The following is a 16,244-nucleotide window of genomic DNA, read 5'->3' as shown; positions in this document are numbered from 1 at the left end:
TTTTACTGCCATCTTATAAAAATTTTTATTATACTTTCTTATTTGAACGAGATATTATGTGTCAATGATGTCAAGTCTTCTCTACTTTCAAAAGAAAGGATTGACATGCAAATAAGTAATGAGACAGGTGGAGTTTCAAGAGAAGACTTGGTCACTAAAAGGAGGTCTCGGAAGAAAGGTTCCGGTAATAGAGGTAAATTTAGATTTAAGTCAAAATATAGAAATCTGATTTGTAGTTTAAGAAGAGGGTCACATAAAAACTGATTATTTTAAGTTAAAAAAGGGCTTTTTTTGCAAATAGCCCCCTCACAAATTTTTTTTTTAAAAATAGCCATGTCCAAAATTTATTTGCAAAAATGGCCCTGGTCCTGCCACGCAAGCGCCACATCAGCGCCAGGCGGACGGGGCTGGGGCCAGGTGTTTAAGTTGAACACGGTGAACCATTCACCGTGTCCAATGTATTATACACACCCAAGTCTGGGTGTCTATAATATATAGGACACGGTGAATAGTTCGCCGTGTCCAATACGCGGTGAACTGTTCACCGCGTTTAGACACGGTGAACCATTCACTGTGTCCTATTCTAATACCCCATTTTTTGGCTATCTGGGGTATGTATTGAACACGGTGAATGGTTCACTGTGTCCAATACAAGTACAGCCTGGTAATTTGTATTGGACACGATGAACAGTTCACCGTGTCTAATACAAATTCCCGCACTTAGCCGATTTTTGGTTAAGTGCCGGCGATTTGTATTGGACACGGTTAATGGTTCACCATGTCCAATACAACTAGCCAACCTTAGCCCTTTTTTTGGCGCCAAAAACCAAATCAAAATACATTTTACAACATCGGCATATTTTTGGAGCAAAAAATAAAATCAATACACATCACAACATCACAACACAACAATACAATACAAATACCTAAACGCAACAGTACAATACAATATCACAGCAACAACACAACAGTACAATATAACATTACTACCAACAGAATCTCAATAAATTATCAATACCAGATAATCACAACAAAATATCCAAAATTAAAGCAAGTTTTTCAATAATATAGAAATATAATATTACATTCTCCTCCTACCCCCTCGACCACGTCGCCTACCACGTCCGCGACCACGATCAACACCATGCTCATCAAAAGGCTCTAAAATCTCCAACTGGTCAAGATGCTCGATAGCAGCACCCTCAATAACCGGCTCAATCACAGCAGTGGCAGGTGTCGGTAGTATGTCTGGCCGTGGAGGAGCTGAAGAGGAGGGCTGATCTGTACGGATAGACCTCATATGTCGTCGGCGCCTATAATAAACAATATCAACTGCTCGAGGTGGATCCTGTGGTACTGGTGCTGGTGCCGGGTCCATAACATCAGCATAAAGTGGCTCCTCTATAGGTGATGATGGCCTCGGTGGACTATATACTGGTGCATGGCTAGACGTCGATGCTCCACCATAGTCTGCTGGTCTTGGAGGTACAGAGTGTGGAAGCGTAGGCAAACTCTCCAAAACTGCTTCCATCTGATCGGCAATCTGTGATAGGGCATCTAATGCTCTACTTCCTGAAATATCCGGCAGGACACGTTTGATCGTATAATGTGATTTCTGCACGATATCGACCTGAAATAAAAGAACAATCAAAAAGATTATACGAAACTTTCTTCTATATATAAAACTAAATATAAAAAGATATTATATATTACAATCATACCAATACTCTCTCGACGTGCCCACATGGCTGATACGCGAGTGGTGGCCGCTGTACAGGTGTAGATATCCACCTCCTGGTGATCGTTCAATACCACTGCATGTAAACAATAGTAACTCGTATCGGATCTGGATCTGTCCCAGGGGCCACCTCTGCTATATCTACCAATCTATCATTCCAACGCTGAATGTATGAAGCATGATATGCCGCCCAATCCTCATCTGCTCTGCCTCGTGAATTGATGCGAGGTATGGCAAGCACTGCTTCAGGTATATACTGTAATAGCCCAAACTGTCAAAGCACACGATCGGGATGATGGAGCTCAATAATGTGGAAGCAGACTAAGGTAGTCCTCGATCGCCAAACCTGAGACCCCGCCAGACAAAAAGGTGGGAGCGTCTCTAACACTGTGTCGTCATAAGGCCTCCATGTAATCTATTGTAAAAAATACATATAATTAGTTATCAAAATTAAACTATGTTGATCTCGTGTTATCAAAAATAAACTATTGTGAAAAATACATATGATTACTATGAAAATATGACGAAGTATTGAAAGGAAAACACATATATTGGTGTTATAATATATGGAAACCTTAGGTTGCGATGTCAACTTTGAGCGAGAGGATCGAAGTGAAGCTGGAGCTAGTTGGGCATCTTCCCCGAGTGATTTTGGACGTGTGAGAATGAAATCCGGAGATAAATGAGTGTTTGGGCGCGAATTGGGCACGAAACAAAGTGAGAAAGGAATTTTCGGATTGCGACGCTAACTTTGATTAAATAGATCAAAGTAAGGCTTCAGGATAATATGTGGTATCCCCGAGTTAATTTGGAAGTATGGGGCTAGTTAACTATGAGTTTAGAAAGTATTTAGAGGGGTTTGGAACAAGATGGAAGTGGAGGTGAAAAGAAATGCAACAGCAAGAAACAGCAAGAAAATCCAAGGTAATTATACACTATTCTTTTGTTAAGGATGATGGTATTGATCCTAAGAGGCATTTGACATGAGTTTCTTGATTATTAAGTCATGTTTGTTATGAAACCCAGAAAAACTATATATATATATATAGAATTATGCTACTATACTATCAATAGTACCAAGCCCTTGGTACTATTGAGTTTTTGGCCGTTGGATGAAAGGATGTGCGGTTAGGATGATAGTGGTCCCCTAGGGTTGAGTGGGTGGTTGGTTTAATAGTATAATCTAACGGGTGGAAATGATCAAAGGGTACATCTAACGGTAGAAAACTCAATAGTACCAAAGACTTGTTACTATCAATAGTATAGTAGCCGGACTCTATATATATATATATATATATATATATATTGGTTTTGACAGTTGGAAGTTGAAACTAGTTAATTAGCAGTTGGAACTTGAAACTAGTTGGAAGTTGAAACTCTGTTATCATAAATAGTTGAAACTAGTTAGAAGTTGAAACTAGTTGAAACTAGTTGGCAGTTGGCAGTTGGAAGTTGAAACTAGTTAATATGCAGTTCGAAGTTGAAACTAGTTGGAAGTTGAAATTATGTTATCATAAATAGTTGAAACTAGTTGGAAGTTGAAACTAGTTGGAAGTTGAAACTAGTAAAGTGTATTCACTAAGTTCGATAATGCAATTTTGCAGGATTGAGACCCTAACTTGAAATTGCTCGTGTACAAACCTAATTGAGGTAAAGCGAACACGTTGGCTAAGTCGGTTCGGCAATCCGTCGAAACGTCAAATCACTTAATAATGAAACCATATTTTGTTGACTTGATGCAGTTTTTGAACTAGTTCCATATCACGTCAGAACCATATCTTCCTGTAGTTTTTGGACTAGTTGCCTCTATGTTTGTTCCTTAAACTACTGTACTGACCTCCTAGAATTCAAACTAAAACAAAATTTCAATCCAAAAAATAAGTAGATTAGCATTGAATACAAAATTCGACAGATTGAGTAACTTTTATTTACCTGAGACTCTAACTGCTGATCCAGCTGATCACGATAAAACTCAATGTCAGTAGTCCTGACATTGTCCCGAAAAACCAGCCTAGTATTCCACCTGATTTATTTATATCATATTTGTTTTGCATAAATAGTATATAGAAAACTTAAAATGAAAAAATACTTACCGACACCCTAATGGCATGTCGACAAGCTCAGGCTGCGCTCCTACTACCTCAGGGCGGCCAATGTGCAGGTGGTCCCATGCCCAGATCTATACAAATAAAACATTCTTACTAGAAATGAAAACAAAAATCATGACTTAAATAGAAGTATTGTAAGGGTCCGTGTCGCAAATTGTACCTGAACTAATGTCCCAAAACAATAACACTCGACCTTCCCCCTGATGCAAGCATTTCCTAGGGCGCGATAAAGATGAGCTAGCGCGGCTGCACCCCATGCCAACTCACCACAAAGGTCAAAATCCTCTAGATGTGGCAACCATTTCAAATGCACCCTATTCCTGCTTGGATTTGAAAATAAACTATATCCTATCTCAAATAGAATATATGCTCTCGCTGTAGCTCGAACAATAGCGGAAGGTGCATCTAAGGGGATATCATAGAAATGCTGATATAACCAGTTGATCTTAATCTCACCACCCCTAATATTCTGCGGAACCATCCCGAGAAGTAACCCGCAGAGCTCTGTCCACTGATAGGATCCCCCTCCAGTCACAGCCCCACCATCGACGCAAAGTCCCGTAATAACTGCGACGTCCATCAATGTAATACTCATCTCTCCGTGTCGCAAATGGAAACTCTGCGTCTCCCGCCGCTACCTCTCGACTAATGCTCCCAATAACGACTGATCGAGCTGTAGGCGGCGCAATCGTGAAACGTAATAAAATCCTGCTCGTCGCAATAAGTCAAACACCGTAGGATGCTCGTATTGCCATCTGTTCTTTTTACGGACATGCTCCGTAAATTGAATAGAGAATAACCCTGCATGATTGTGAATGTCAGCTCAAAATTAGTACATAAGTTAAAGAAGATCTACGTAAATTAGAAATGTTTAAAACAAATTCACCTCCTCTCTGATCANAACACTCGACCTTCCCCCTGATGCAAGCATTTCCTAGGGCGCGATAAAGATGAGCTAGCGCGGCTGCACCCCATGCCAACTCACCACAAAGGTCAAAATCCTCTAGATGTGGCAACCATTTCAAATGCACCCTATTCCTGCTTGGATTTGAAAATAAACTATATCCTATCTCAAATAGAATATATGCTCTCGCTGTAGCTCGAACAATAGCGGAAGGTGCATCTAAGGGGATATCATAGAAATGCTGATATAACCAGTTGATCTTAATCTCACCACCCCTAATATTCTGCGGAACCACCCCGAGAAGTAACCCGCCCCCACTTATAGGATCCCCCTCCAGTCACAGCCCTACCATCGACGCAGAATCCCGCAATAATTGTGACGTCCAACAATGTAATACTCATCTCTCCGTGTCGCAAATAGAAACTCTGCATCTCCCGCCGCCACCTCTCGACTAATGCTCTCAATAATGACTGATCGAGCTGTAGGCGGCGCAATCGTGAAATGTAATAAAATCCTGCTCGTCTCAATAAGTCTAACACCGCAGGATGCTCGCACTGCCATCTGTTCTTTTTACTGCCATGCTCCGTAAATTGAACAGGAGAATAACCCTGCATGATTGTGAATGTCAGCTCTCTGATCATAGTAGATCTACGTAAATTAGAAATGTTTAAAAAAAATTCACCACCTCTCTGATCAAAGTAGATCTATGCCGTGGCTGCTCAGTCAGCACGGATATATCAATAGGTCCCAGTTCGTCATGATCGTCCATCTGCAATTGGCAAAATAAATCTGAGTTAGAAACAACATGATATAATATTAGTGTGTAAGCATAAAATATTAAAGAAGCTAAGTGTCATTTTCATATAGAAAAACCTATCGATGACGTCTCTCGGTCCTTCTTTGCTGATTTTCAGGATAAGTGCTTTTATAATGTCCAGGCTGTTTACAGATACTACACTTGCCCCTCTTATTCCCAGCAGCTTCGTTCATAATATAACGGATACGCGTAGATCTGGGTCGTCTCTTTTTCCTTCTCCCGCGTGGTGGCAATATAGGGGATTCATATGACGCGACCCAATAACGACGATCAGGAACCGGGTGGAACTGCGGTTTATAAGCCTTTCAATAGGATACGACAGTGTACCAAGGAGAACATAAGCCATAATAATCTATGTTCATGTGTGAAGAACTACAACATGACAAAATGTGTGAACAAGGGATCCTGTGAGTTGCAAACACAAACATGAACATGTAGAACTGCTTCCATTGATAATCACTTGGTATTGATCATCACCGCTAGTAAGTATTTCGAATTCGTGAAATCCAAATCGTCGAACTGTATATGCTCTAGCAATTCTCATCCGGCTATTGATGGTGTTTTCAACAATCGATACAAATTGTGTAAACATTGCAGCGCCATCCGCCCGATGTTTTAGAAAAAATTCAACCACTCGTGAACTCCCCTCAACACCCTATTTAAATTTTCCGATCGGTTAGTTGTCATAATATAAAATCGTCGACCACCATCAAAAGCTTTAGCCCAGTATGTCCTATCGTTATGAAGATTGTCAACCCAAAGCCAAACTTCTTCATCCATAGTCTTCAATTTTTCCTTTAATGCGTAATATTGTCGTTCTTCTGAAGCATTCCTAATTCGATAAAATATTTTAAGTAAGTGTTTTGCTTTGAAATGAATATTCATAATGGCCTTCATATATCGCAAACACCATCGATGAGCATGATCTTCAGATGGTGGGAATACAAATGCAACGAGATTCGCTAGGCCTTTAAAACAATCTAAAATTAGTATAATAACTCGAGATCTTGTTATATACCTTATTAGGCAACTTAAAAACCACTCCCAACTCGAACCATTCTCCCCCCTCACAAATTGCGAAAGCTAGCGAAAATAAACCACCAATGGCATCGACACCTGTGACAATTAATGCGTGGCCTCCATATTTTCCATAAAAATGGGTAGCATCCATACTAAGTAATGACCGGCAATACTCCCAACCATGAATCGACAGTCCAAAAGCCCAAAAGGCTCGTGAAAACATTCTCGTATTGCTCGCCACACTAATATAATCAATCTTTGTAATAGTTTCTGGATTTGTTGATTCCAACATAGAGAAGTATCGAGGAAGGTCGCAGTATGATTGCTCCCAACTGCCGTATATAATTTGTAATGCTTTATTCTGTGCCCGCCAAGCCTTGCTATATGATATGCTAACGTGTAACTCGCTCTGAACTCGAGCTTGAATTTCCATAGGACTCATTGTAAACCTTGCCTTCAGTGTAGGTAGTATAAATTGACATATGAAAGATGATATACAGTTTCGATGTCTTGTATTCAGAATTGAAACCAAACTAGTGTGCGGACCTTTATAAATTTTTACTTTAAAAAATAAACTACCTTTCGGTTGAGAGGCATGTAATCTCCATGGGCAAGAATCGACCACACATTTCACAGTATATCTAGTTGTATTTGACTTAATAATTTTAAATTGCACATTATGTGCAATGTACCAAGCATCCAAAGCATTTACTAGAGATGATTTATCAGAAAAGTCCGATTAGCCCATGCTTCATCACTTGGAGGACCCTGATCAATATTTTGTTCATTATATGCATCAACAATGCTTTGATTAATTATTTCATTACCCAGACGAAACCGTTGTCGTTGATCTTCACATTCCTCGAATTCCACCGGGTCCGATACATTTTCGTTGTTGACATTTGAGTTTTCAATCCATTCAACACCTTAATCTCGAATGGCGCATGCGAGTGCATTTAAGCCACCGTCATGATTAGGATCCAAAGAACACGGAACAAAGAATTCCTGGTCATCACTAGAATCAGCATCAATTCGCCCTTGATCCTCTTCATCAGTTTCACTAATATACTCCTCATTACTTCGAATTACGTCCTTATTATCGGTTGTAGTCACGTCCAGATTGGTCCATTCACGATAAGTAGATGATGGACCTTCATTTTGATAAGGAGGGATAGTATTTCTTACTTCCCAAGCCGGTCATTCATGAATACTAGATGATGGACCTTCATTTTGATAAGAAGGGATAGTATTTCTTACTTCCCAAGTTGGTCATTCATAAACACTAGATGGTCCTGGACCTGCATCTAGATAAGGAGGGATAGTATTTCTTACTTCTCAAGCCAGCCATTCATGAACACTAGATGATGGACCTTCATTTTGATAATGAGGGATAGTGGTTCTGACTTCCCAATCCGTCCATTTATGAACATAAGATGATGGACCTTCACTTTGATAAGGAGGGACAGTAGACCTGTAGAGATATATAAGATTAACTATTCACATTAATTTTTCATGTAACTAAATTATATAATCACCTACCACTTATTTTGATCAACCAACGGAGACGAATTTATCATAGCAGATGGCAATACCGCACTAACTGGCAGAGATGGGACTCCAAACTCTCTGTAACACTTGCAAGACAAAGTTATTAATTTCGCGCACCTAAACTAATTGAGAAATTACGAAAAAGAATTATAAAGACCATTACTTTATACCTTGATGTACGAACTCGTTCGCGATTGACGTAATTCCTTTGATCATTGCGACTACGACGCATTTCCGTTTGATAAACGGTATTTGGACGGTCGTGTGTCGTCGACACATCTTTCTCCACGAATAATTTTATACATCCATGGAACGAAAAAATTCTCATCATGCCATATAGTGTATTGTCATTTGATACATTAACTAATTTCCATTCGCCTCCCATTAGACATTTCACCGTGTGCGTAGACGGTCTTCCACTCGATCATAATTAGTAACATTGTATATTTCCATCTCTAAATCTCGAAATGAGATATGGCTTCGGACCGCAACCAATTCTTTACGGCCACAAATATATCGTGGTACATTATTGTTCTCGACAAAATTTTCATCCCAATGAATATAGAAAGGAACACAATCGCCAGATATAGAGTTCTAAAGTAATATAATAAAATGTACAAAAATATTAAACTCAAGACATACCACATTTCTAACATACAACAAAAGAGAGGGTAAGAGATGCTATTACCATTGTACAAGTACGGTCGGCGCGACTGCTTTGCCAATTAAGAGCTAAGGATTGACATGTGACAAAGACACCGAGAACAATCAGTGAGAGGACTCTGTGAGGGGGGTTTGCACAATGAGAGGCCTCACAAAGGCTTCTCACCGTGAGAAGCCTCTGTGAGACTCACAGAGGCTTCTCACAGAGAGAAGCCACTGTGAGCGGGGGGGGGGGGGTTGCCAATGAGAGGCCTCACAAAGGCTTCTCACTGTGAGAAGCCCTTGTGAGACTCACAGAGGCTTCTCACAATGAGAAGCCATTGTGGGGGGGGGCGTTGCACCACAGTGAGAATGAGAGGAAAAGAGAGCGGTTAGAGAGAGCAAACGGGACAGGTGAGGGCGGCGCCGGCGCCGGCGGGGTGGGCCACAGAGAGAGAGAGAGAGAGAGATGGGGGGTAGGGAGGGCTTCTAAGGCTAGAGAGAGAATGAGGGTGGGGAGCTACCTCGGGCAACAAAGGGCGGCGGCGGTGAAGGGCGGCGTCGGCGTCGGCGTCGACCAGAGAGAGAGCAAGAGGAAGAGAGCGAGAGAGAGAGAGAGAAAGAGAGAGAGATCGAGAGAGAGAGTTGGGGGGAAGAGGAAGACAGCTCGGGGGGTGTATTCTAAAAGAACACGGTGAATGCTTCACCGTGTCTGGACACGGTGAATCATTCACAGTGTCCAATACAAATACCCCAGACTTAGTTAGGGTATTAGTATAGGACACGGTGAATGGTTCACCGTGTCTGGACACGGTGAACCATTCACCGTGTCTGGACACGGTGAATCATTCACTGTGTCCAATACAAATACCCCAGACTTAGTTGGGGTATTAGTATAGGACACAGTGAATGGTTCACCGTGTCCAATACGCGGTGAACAGTTCACCGCGTATTGGACACGATGAACCATTCACCGTGTCCTATGTATTATAGACACCCAGACTTGGGTCTGTATGATACATTGGACACGGTGAACCATTCACCGTGTTTGAACACGGTGAATGGTTCACCGTGTTCAACTTAAACACCTGGCCCCAGCCCCGCCCGCGTGGCGCTGATGTGACGCTTACGTGACGGGGATAGTGCTATTTTTGCAAATAAATTTTGGACAGGACTATTTTTAAAAAAAAATTTGTGAGGGGGCTATTTGCAAACAAAGCCCGTTAAAAAATAAAGAACAACTGAATAATAACGGTGATAAGAATCAAGATTAAAAAAGTACAAATATTCAGACAGGTGCAAGTGATGTAGTAGAAGAATCAGATGGAATGATATTGTCTTCACAGTTACGTATAAGACACGCAGACATAATAAGTGGCTTATGGACTCTGCGTATTCCTACCATATCTGTATGCAAAAAGAGTGGTTCTCGATATATAAGCCTATTCAAGGTGGAGTTATGTTGATGGAAAATCATGCTAAGTGTATAGTTATTGGTATTGGCACTGTTAGGATACGAATGTTCAATAGAGTGGTGAGGACTATATTTGAGGTTCGGTATGTTCCAAATATGAGAAAAAATCTGATCTCATTGGGTACACTTGATGCTAAAGGCTTTATGTATTATTCGGCTGACGGATTGATGAAGGTCACTAAAAGAAATCTTGTAGTGATGAAGGCCAAGTTATTCAACATGTTATATATTCTACAAGGTTCCACTGTGATAGATTATAGCACAGGCAATTGGACCATATGAGTGAATATGGTATGACGGAATTGAGTGAGAAAGGTCTACTTGGTAGTCAGAGTTTAAAAAAGTTGAATTTCTACGAGCATTGTCTTCTTAACAAATAAAAGAGAGTCAGTTTTAAGGCCGCAGTTCATCGATCAGAAGGTACTCGGACTATATTTATTATGATCTTTGGGGACCCTCTCGTACTCCTACTCACGGTGGTGCTAGGTATATGGTAATTTTTATTGATGACTACTCATAAAGTGTGGATATTCTTTTTGAAAAGTAAGGATGAGGTGTTTAATTATTTCAAGAAGTGGAAGGCTATAATTGAAAAGCAAACTGAAAAAAAGATCAGAAGATTAAAGGCTGTCAATGGTTTGGAATTCTGTTCAACAACGTTTGAAGAATTCTGCAAAAATGAAGGAATCGTCAGACATAAGACCGTTAGGCATACTCTACGGCAAAATAGGATGGCCGAACGGATGGACATTACTCTTTTGGAGAGAGCCTGCTCTATCTCTCTAATACTGGTTTGGCAAAGAGTTTCTGGGCAGAGGTGATCTCTACGACATGTTATATGGTAAATTGATATCCACATTCGGTATTTGATTGCAAAATTCCAAAGTAAATATGGTCTAGTAGTCCTTCTGATTATTCTAATTTACGAATATTTGGTTGTCCTGCTTATACTTATGTAAATGAAGGTAAATTGGAACCTAGGGCTAAAAAGTGCATATTTATTGATTATGCATTGTAACATACTGAATCCCCAATAGGTTGTACTGAACTTCCGTCTAATTGACCGGAGTGTGGCTGTGGACGAGGCGTGAGGTCCGTTAATTTTCCGAATGCTTCGGAACACATTGTATAGGTGGTTTGGACATGGGAAAGCAAACTGGGAAGGTTTCAGCTCATTCTGGGCTGGAAGTGCTCTTGGGGTCCGGACCCTGAGTGCAAGGTCCGGACCCCGTACGCGAAAATTCTCAAAGATGGTTAAGTCCTGTTGTGTAAGGGGGCTAGGTGCAATTATGCCATGTGTAAGTGTTTATATGTGGGTTCTCTTGTGGTGAGCCTTCATTTCCCTCACACCACCAACACTTGAGAGAGCTCTCTCTTTCTAGATCTCTCTCTCTCTCCTTGGGATGGCTCCAATGGTAGAGAGATGGTGGAGTAAAGCTTACTTGGAGGTGAAGCTACCTCCTTCTACAAGCCTTGCATGGAGAGAAGCTTGGATTGAGATAAGTATTATATGATTTGAGGGTTTTGTGATTAGGGTTTGGTTAGTTTCCTTCTAGTTGTTGTATCTAGAAGCTATTATGGTAGATTAGTTCTTGTATCTCCATGTTTTGGGGGTTATTTGGTAAAGATAAAAACCTTAGGGTTAGAAATTGAAATTTTGTAAACTATGAGATCTAACTTTGGTTTGATATCTTGTAGCCCTAATTGGCGGATAAACTGACGCGTAGAAAGACTCGGTTCGGAGTTCCGTTGTGTCTACGTCGAGATATGTGGGAAAAACCTCATTTCGACTTCGTTTGCTATAGGTCGAGGAAATAGGCGGCCATAAATCGCGGGATTTGAGTAGTAGTCTTCTGGCATCACTACAAGGTGGAGGGTGCTATCCGAAATCATCGAATTTCTCATTATATCTATATCGCCTTTCTTAAGCATATATGTGTATTATGGCATTCATGCATTGTAGGGTATTGGGTTATGGTTGGGAATCTCTTGTATGCTTCTATGTACGAGAACATATAAATTGATATTGGACCATGCATGTAGAACCCTATGAATGTATGAAATGAATGTGGACTATGATATTAGTAAACAAAGGTGACATTGACACTAGCGGGTATGATTTATATGGTATGCTAGACAAGGTAAAATCTTAAGAGCATTATGGAATGTTGGACAATGACATTAGTAAACATTGTGATATTGTGATATTGTGACATTGTGACATTGGCATCGAGGATAGGTATACTGGATAAGGTCAAACCTTAAAGAGCATTGTGGTAAGTGGCAAGAATGGCATGAGTGGCTATACATCCTCAAAATTGAGGATTGGATCATACTCACATTGAGTCTTGGCTTAAGGGCGGTAGCTTCCTCTCAAGCGGTGTGCTCCGAAATTGTCACCACTGGGTGTAGCGATATTCTCCCCAGAAAACGGTCCCTCGGGTGTAGCGGTATTCTCCCCGAATGAAAGGGATTTTGGTTGTGAGTTTTGGGGTTAACCATGTGTTAACCGGGATGATTGGGTAAAAGCCAAGGTAAGTGTGGATTGTATTATATATCCCGTTGGGTTGTAGCGGTATTCTCCCCGACAAGTATGGGATTTAGTTTAGCAAGTGAAAGATATGCATGCATCATCATGATTATATCACGTATTGATTCATTACTTGTTCAGGCATTGTAGTAGCTTTGCATTAGTTGGCTTGCTATCTATCTATCATTTTCCTACATATGCCTGAGTAGATCTAGTGGGCGAGTCGGCGGGGTCCGCGGCCGAACCAACTGGAAACTTTGTTGTAGTTCTCATCCCACTAACCATGCAGGTCCTAGCGTATGCGGGGCGGTCGAGGATCGCGGCATGGATATCGTGCTCTAGATAGCGGACTGCCGTTGAGTATAGAGACACCATATGTATTTCATCTATTATAGTTGATGAATGGAAAATGTAATAAAATTCATTTGAGAGATGATTATGTATATTGGAAGAATGAATGTAAAGAAAATGTGTAAGCCTTGTATTTGATTCAAAGTGATCAAGTTACAATGTATGGATGTAATAGTTAGATTACTTTCACTTGTGACGGTTGTTGCTTGCCCTCGTGCAAGCCATGTATACTCCAATTCTATCTTGTTTGGATTGCTATACATGTTAGGTGGAGCCTTGGGCGAACAGGGAAGGTTCTGTCCGTTCAGCGTTTGTGGACGTGCCCGAACCGTTCAAATTGGAGGTCGCGGCGCGTGACATGCATCGAGGGTAAAAGGATATATATTGTGGTGTTCTGAATTGTCTAAATTACTCATTAATAGGGATGTCACATTTGATGAGTCTGCTATATTATATCCTAACCATATTTCTTTTGATGAGACCCGAAGTGCTAGTAAGCAGGTAGAGGTAGAGACCGATAGTATAGTTCAATTGTAAGGTTCTTTCCAGTCAAAATAAATTCAGTTGCCAGATACCTCAGTTAATAAAACCCCACAAACTAAAAAGTAGAGTATTGCTACAGGTAGAGCGAGAAGACATATCAAACAACCATAGAGATATGGGTATGAGGATTTAGTGGCTTAAGCTCTTTCAGTGGCATAAGATATAGAAGACGAAGGCGAACCTTCCGTATATAATCAAGCTATTTCTAATCCCAGTTCTATAGAGGGTTGATGGCGATGAATAAGAAGATTGAGTTACTCCATAAGAATCGGACATGGGAGTTGATAAAACTGCCTACAGGCAAGAAAATTATTGGCTACAAGTGGATCTTCAAAAAAATGATGGAATCCCCGGTGTAGAAGATATAAGGTACAAAGTTTGTTTAGTTGTTAAGGGCTACAGTAAGGTAGAAGGTATTGAATTTAGTGATATTTTTCCACCCGCTGTGAAGCATACTTCTATTTGTGGTCTTTCATCGTTAGTAGCTATAAATAATCTGTATCTTCAGTAGCTTGATATCAGTTAAGACAGCTTTTCTACATGGAGAATTTGAGGAGCAAATTTATGTGAAACAGTTGGAGTGATTTATTGTTGAAGGAAATGAGGGCCACATTTGCTTGTTAAAGAAATCATTTTATGATTTAAAGCACTCTTATTGACAATAGTACAAGCAGTTTGACTCTTTCATGACAGATCACAGATATTCTAGAAGCAAGCGTGACAGTTCTGTATGTTAGAAAATTACATATAGTAAAATCGTAGTGGAAAAAAATCAAACAAATTTGATTTTTGAAAAAACGAGATCCGATCTCTAAAACCACGCAAACAGATCTCTCATGTTGTTTAAGATTAAAGAAGAAAAAGAAAGATTTAATCTTCACCTTTGCACGGGTAGATTTTTATCGCAATATGATGATCGTGGAATTAGGTTCTCTTGACGTCGCACACGCGTCCGGCCGCTATAAGTATCCATACGAGATTGGTGATATTATCGATATCCTCACCGAGGTGCTAGCTCTCTTGCAAAGAACATTTTTCTTACTAAAGATCGAAGAGAAGAAGAAAGAGGGAGAAAGATGACAACTAGGATTTTCCAAAAACTCCCATATCTTATAAAGAAGGATAAAATTTCTTTTATAATAATATAATTACCATTAAGGATAAGAATAAATCTAGATTTAATTTATCTTTTCCTTAATTGATTCAATCGATTAAATTCCAATTTAAATCGACTTGAACTCAATCCTAATTTGTTCGAATCAAATTAATAATACAACATTTGCACATAAGCCTTCTCACAACTTACTAACTGTTAGAAGTCCTCTTTTGCAATATTTGCACTTTAATACCACTAATTTGTAACAATTACATATTTGTCCAATTATCAACATATTGATAATTATGTCCTCCGGCAATTTAAAAGTCGCGATCCAGCTATTCGATTAGTCGTAACCTCTTATGTGTGTGACCCCATAGGATCTATTCTATCTGGTAGTAAGATATATTCTAATCACTGTCAATAATATCACTAAAACTCCTTTCACTCGGTAGGAAGAATTCCAACTCAGCCCAATGAGAATTATCGATCATTTAGATAATTCTCATGAGTTTCACAATCTACCAGTGATACCTAGAAGCATATAGTAGCATACCAGAAGAATGAAATACTGAACCTCTTGGTGCAGTTATCGTGTGATACAGTCCTTCTATCATGAGCCCCGACTAGACAGGTTATGAAATAGCTCGTCAAACCCATCATCTGTCATATGTCAAATTTATTCAACTCGAGTTTCTAATATTGAAAACCTTTTTTGAAAAAAATGGATGTCTATAGTGGAAGCGGAGGACTTGAACCGATAAGAGGGGTGCGGGGGATTTCGCCCCCTGCAGTATAGATCAGATATGTAAATTAAAAATTTACCCGTATATTGAAAAAAATATATATTATATTATATTTTTTTTGACTTACTTAATAAATAGATCTTCGATTTGCAATGTACTTGGAGGGTGTGGGATGCTTCATGGTATCCCAGAGAACAAAATAAAAAGAAAAAAAAAGCAAAAAACAAAAAAACAAATACAGTGCCGAGGCACGGACTTGCGTATCGCTCCGTATCGCTCTGTCTCGCGCGAAACGCAGGTCCGTGCCACAATACGAGGGTGGTCCGAAACTCCCCCTGTACCATGCCACCTTCTTAGTGGGGCACTGTACATGCCGCCCTATGCCATACGGCACGGGGCGACACTTTAAACCTTGTACATAAGGTACTTTGAACCAAATTGTAAATCCACCTGTTTCTTTGAAAAGAGAGCAAATAATTTTGTTTTTAATTATAATCTAATTAGTTAGGTCAATAATCCTTGACCACATTTCCAAAAGAGCACCCCTAAATTTTGGATTCTAGAGGGAACAAATGCTCAGCAACACCTTCAACAAGACAAAGGCTTGGCTGCAGAATGATGGGAGGGATCATCAGATACTGATCAAGGGTGCTCAAAATAATATTGACTTGCATTCACAATCACATACACTAGGACGAGGTATGCAGTTGATATTCCACAAGTAGGG

At 40.1% G+C, this 16,244-nt stretch overlaps 1 protein-coding gene across 2 annotated transcripts; it reads right to left on the bottom strand.

The window, feature by feature from the left end:
- Window positions 1,085-3,949, bottom strand: LOC109727032 (serine/threonine-protein phosphatase 7 long form homolog). 2 transcript variants are annotated; one of them, XR_002220695.1, is made up of 4 exons: window positions 3,832-3,949; window positions 3,671-3,761; window positions 1,722-2,153; window positions 1,085-1,630 (listed from the first exon to the last, which is right to left on the bottom strand). XR_002220695.1 is itself a non-coding variant. In XM_020256892.1 (3 exons), the coding sequence occupies exons 1-3, from the start codon at window positions 3,846-3,848 to the stop codon at window positions 2,013-2,015; spliced, it is 249 nt and encodes an 82-aa protein (XP_020112481.1). In that variant the 5' UTR covers window positions 3,849-3,940; the 3' UTR covers window positions 1,622-2,012. The 2 variants fall into 2 exon arrangements, 1 of the variants encoding a protein (XP_020112481.1); XM_020256892.1 differs by having other exon boundaries at window positions 1,622-2,153; window positions 3,832-3,940.

Source organism: Ananas comosus, linkage group 22 (genome assembly GCF_001540865.1).
Source record: "Ananas comosus cultivar F153 linkage group 22, ASM154086v1, whole genome shotgun sequence".
Classification (NCBI taxonomy): Eukaryota; Viridiplantae; Streptophyta; class Magnoliopsida; order Poales; family Bromeliaceae; genus Ananas; species Ananas comosus.
The sequence above is the reverse complement of the archived record's forward strand: the minus strand, read 5'-3'. Positions and strand labels throughout refer to the sequence as shown.

What these genes read in the sequence shown, in the direction of transcription:
- LOC109727032 (XM_020256892.1), bottom strand. An exon ending in ATCAGCAGTTAGAGTCTCAG is followed by an intron (nt 2,154 to 3,670) that starts GTAAATAAAAGT and finishes TTTTTACAATAG; the next exon opens with ATTACATGGAGGCCTTATGA.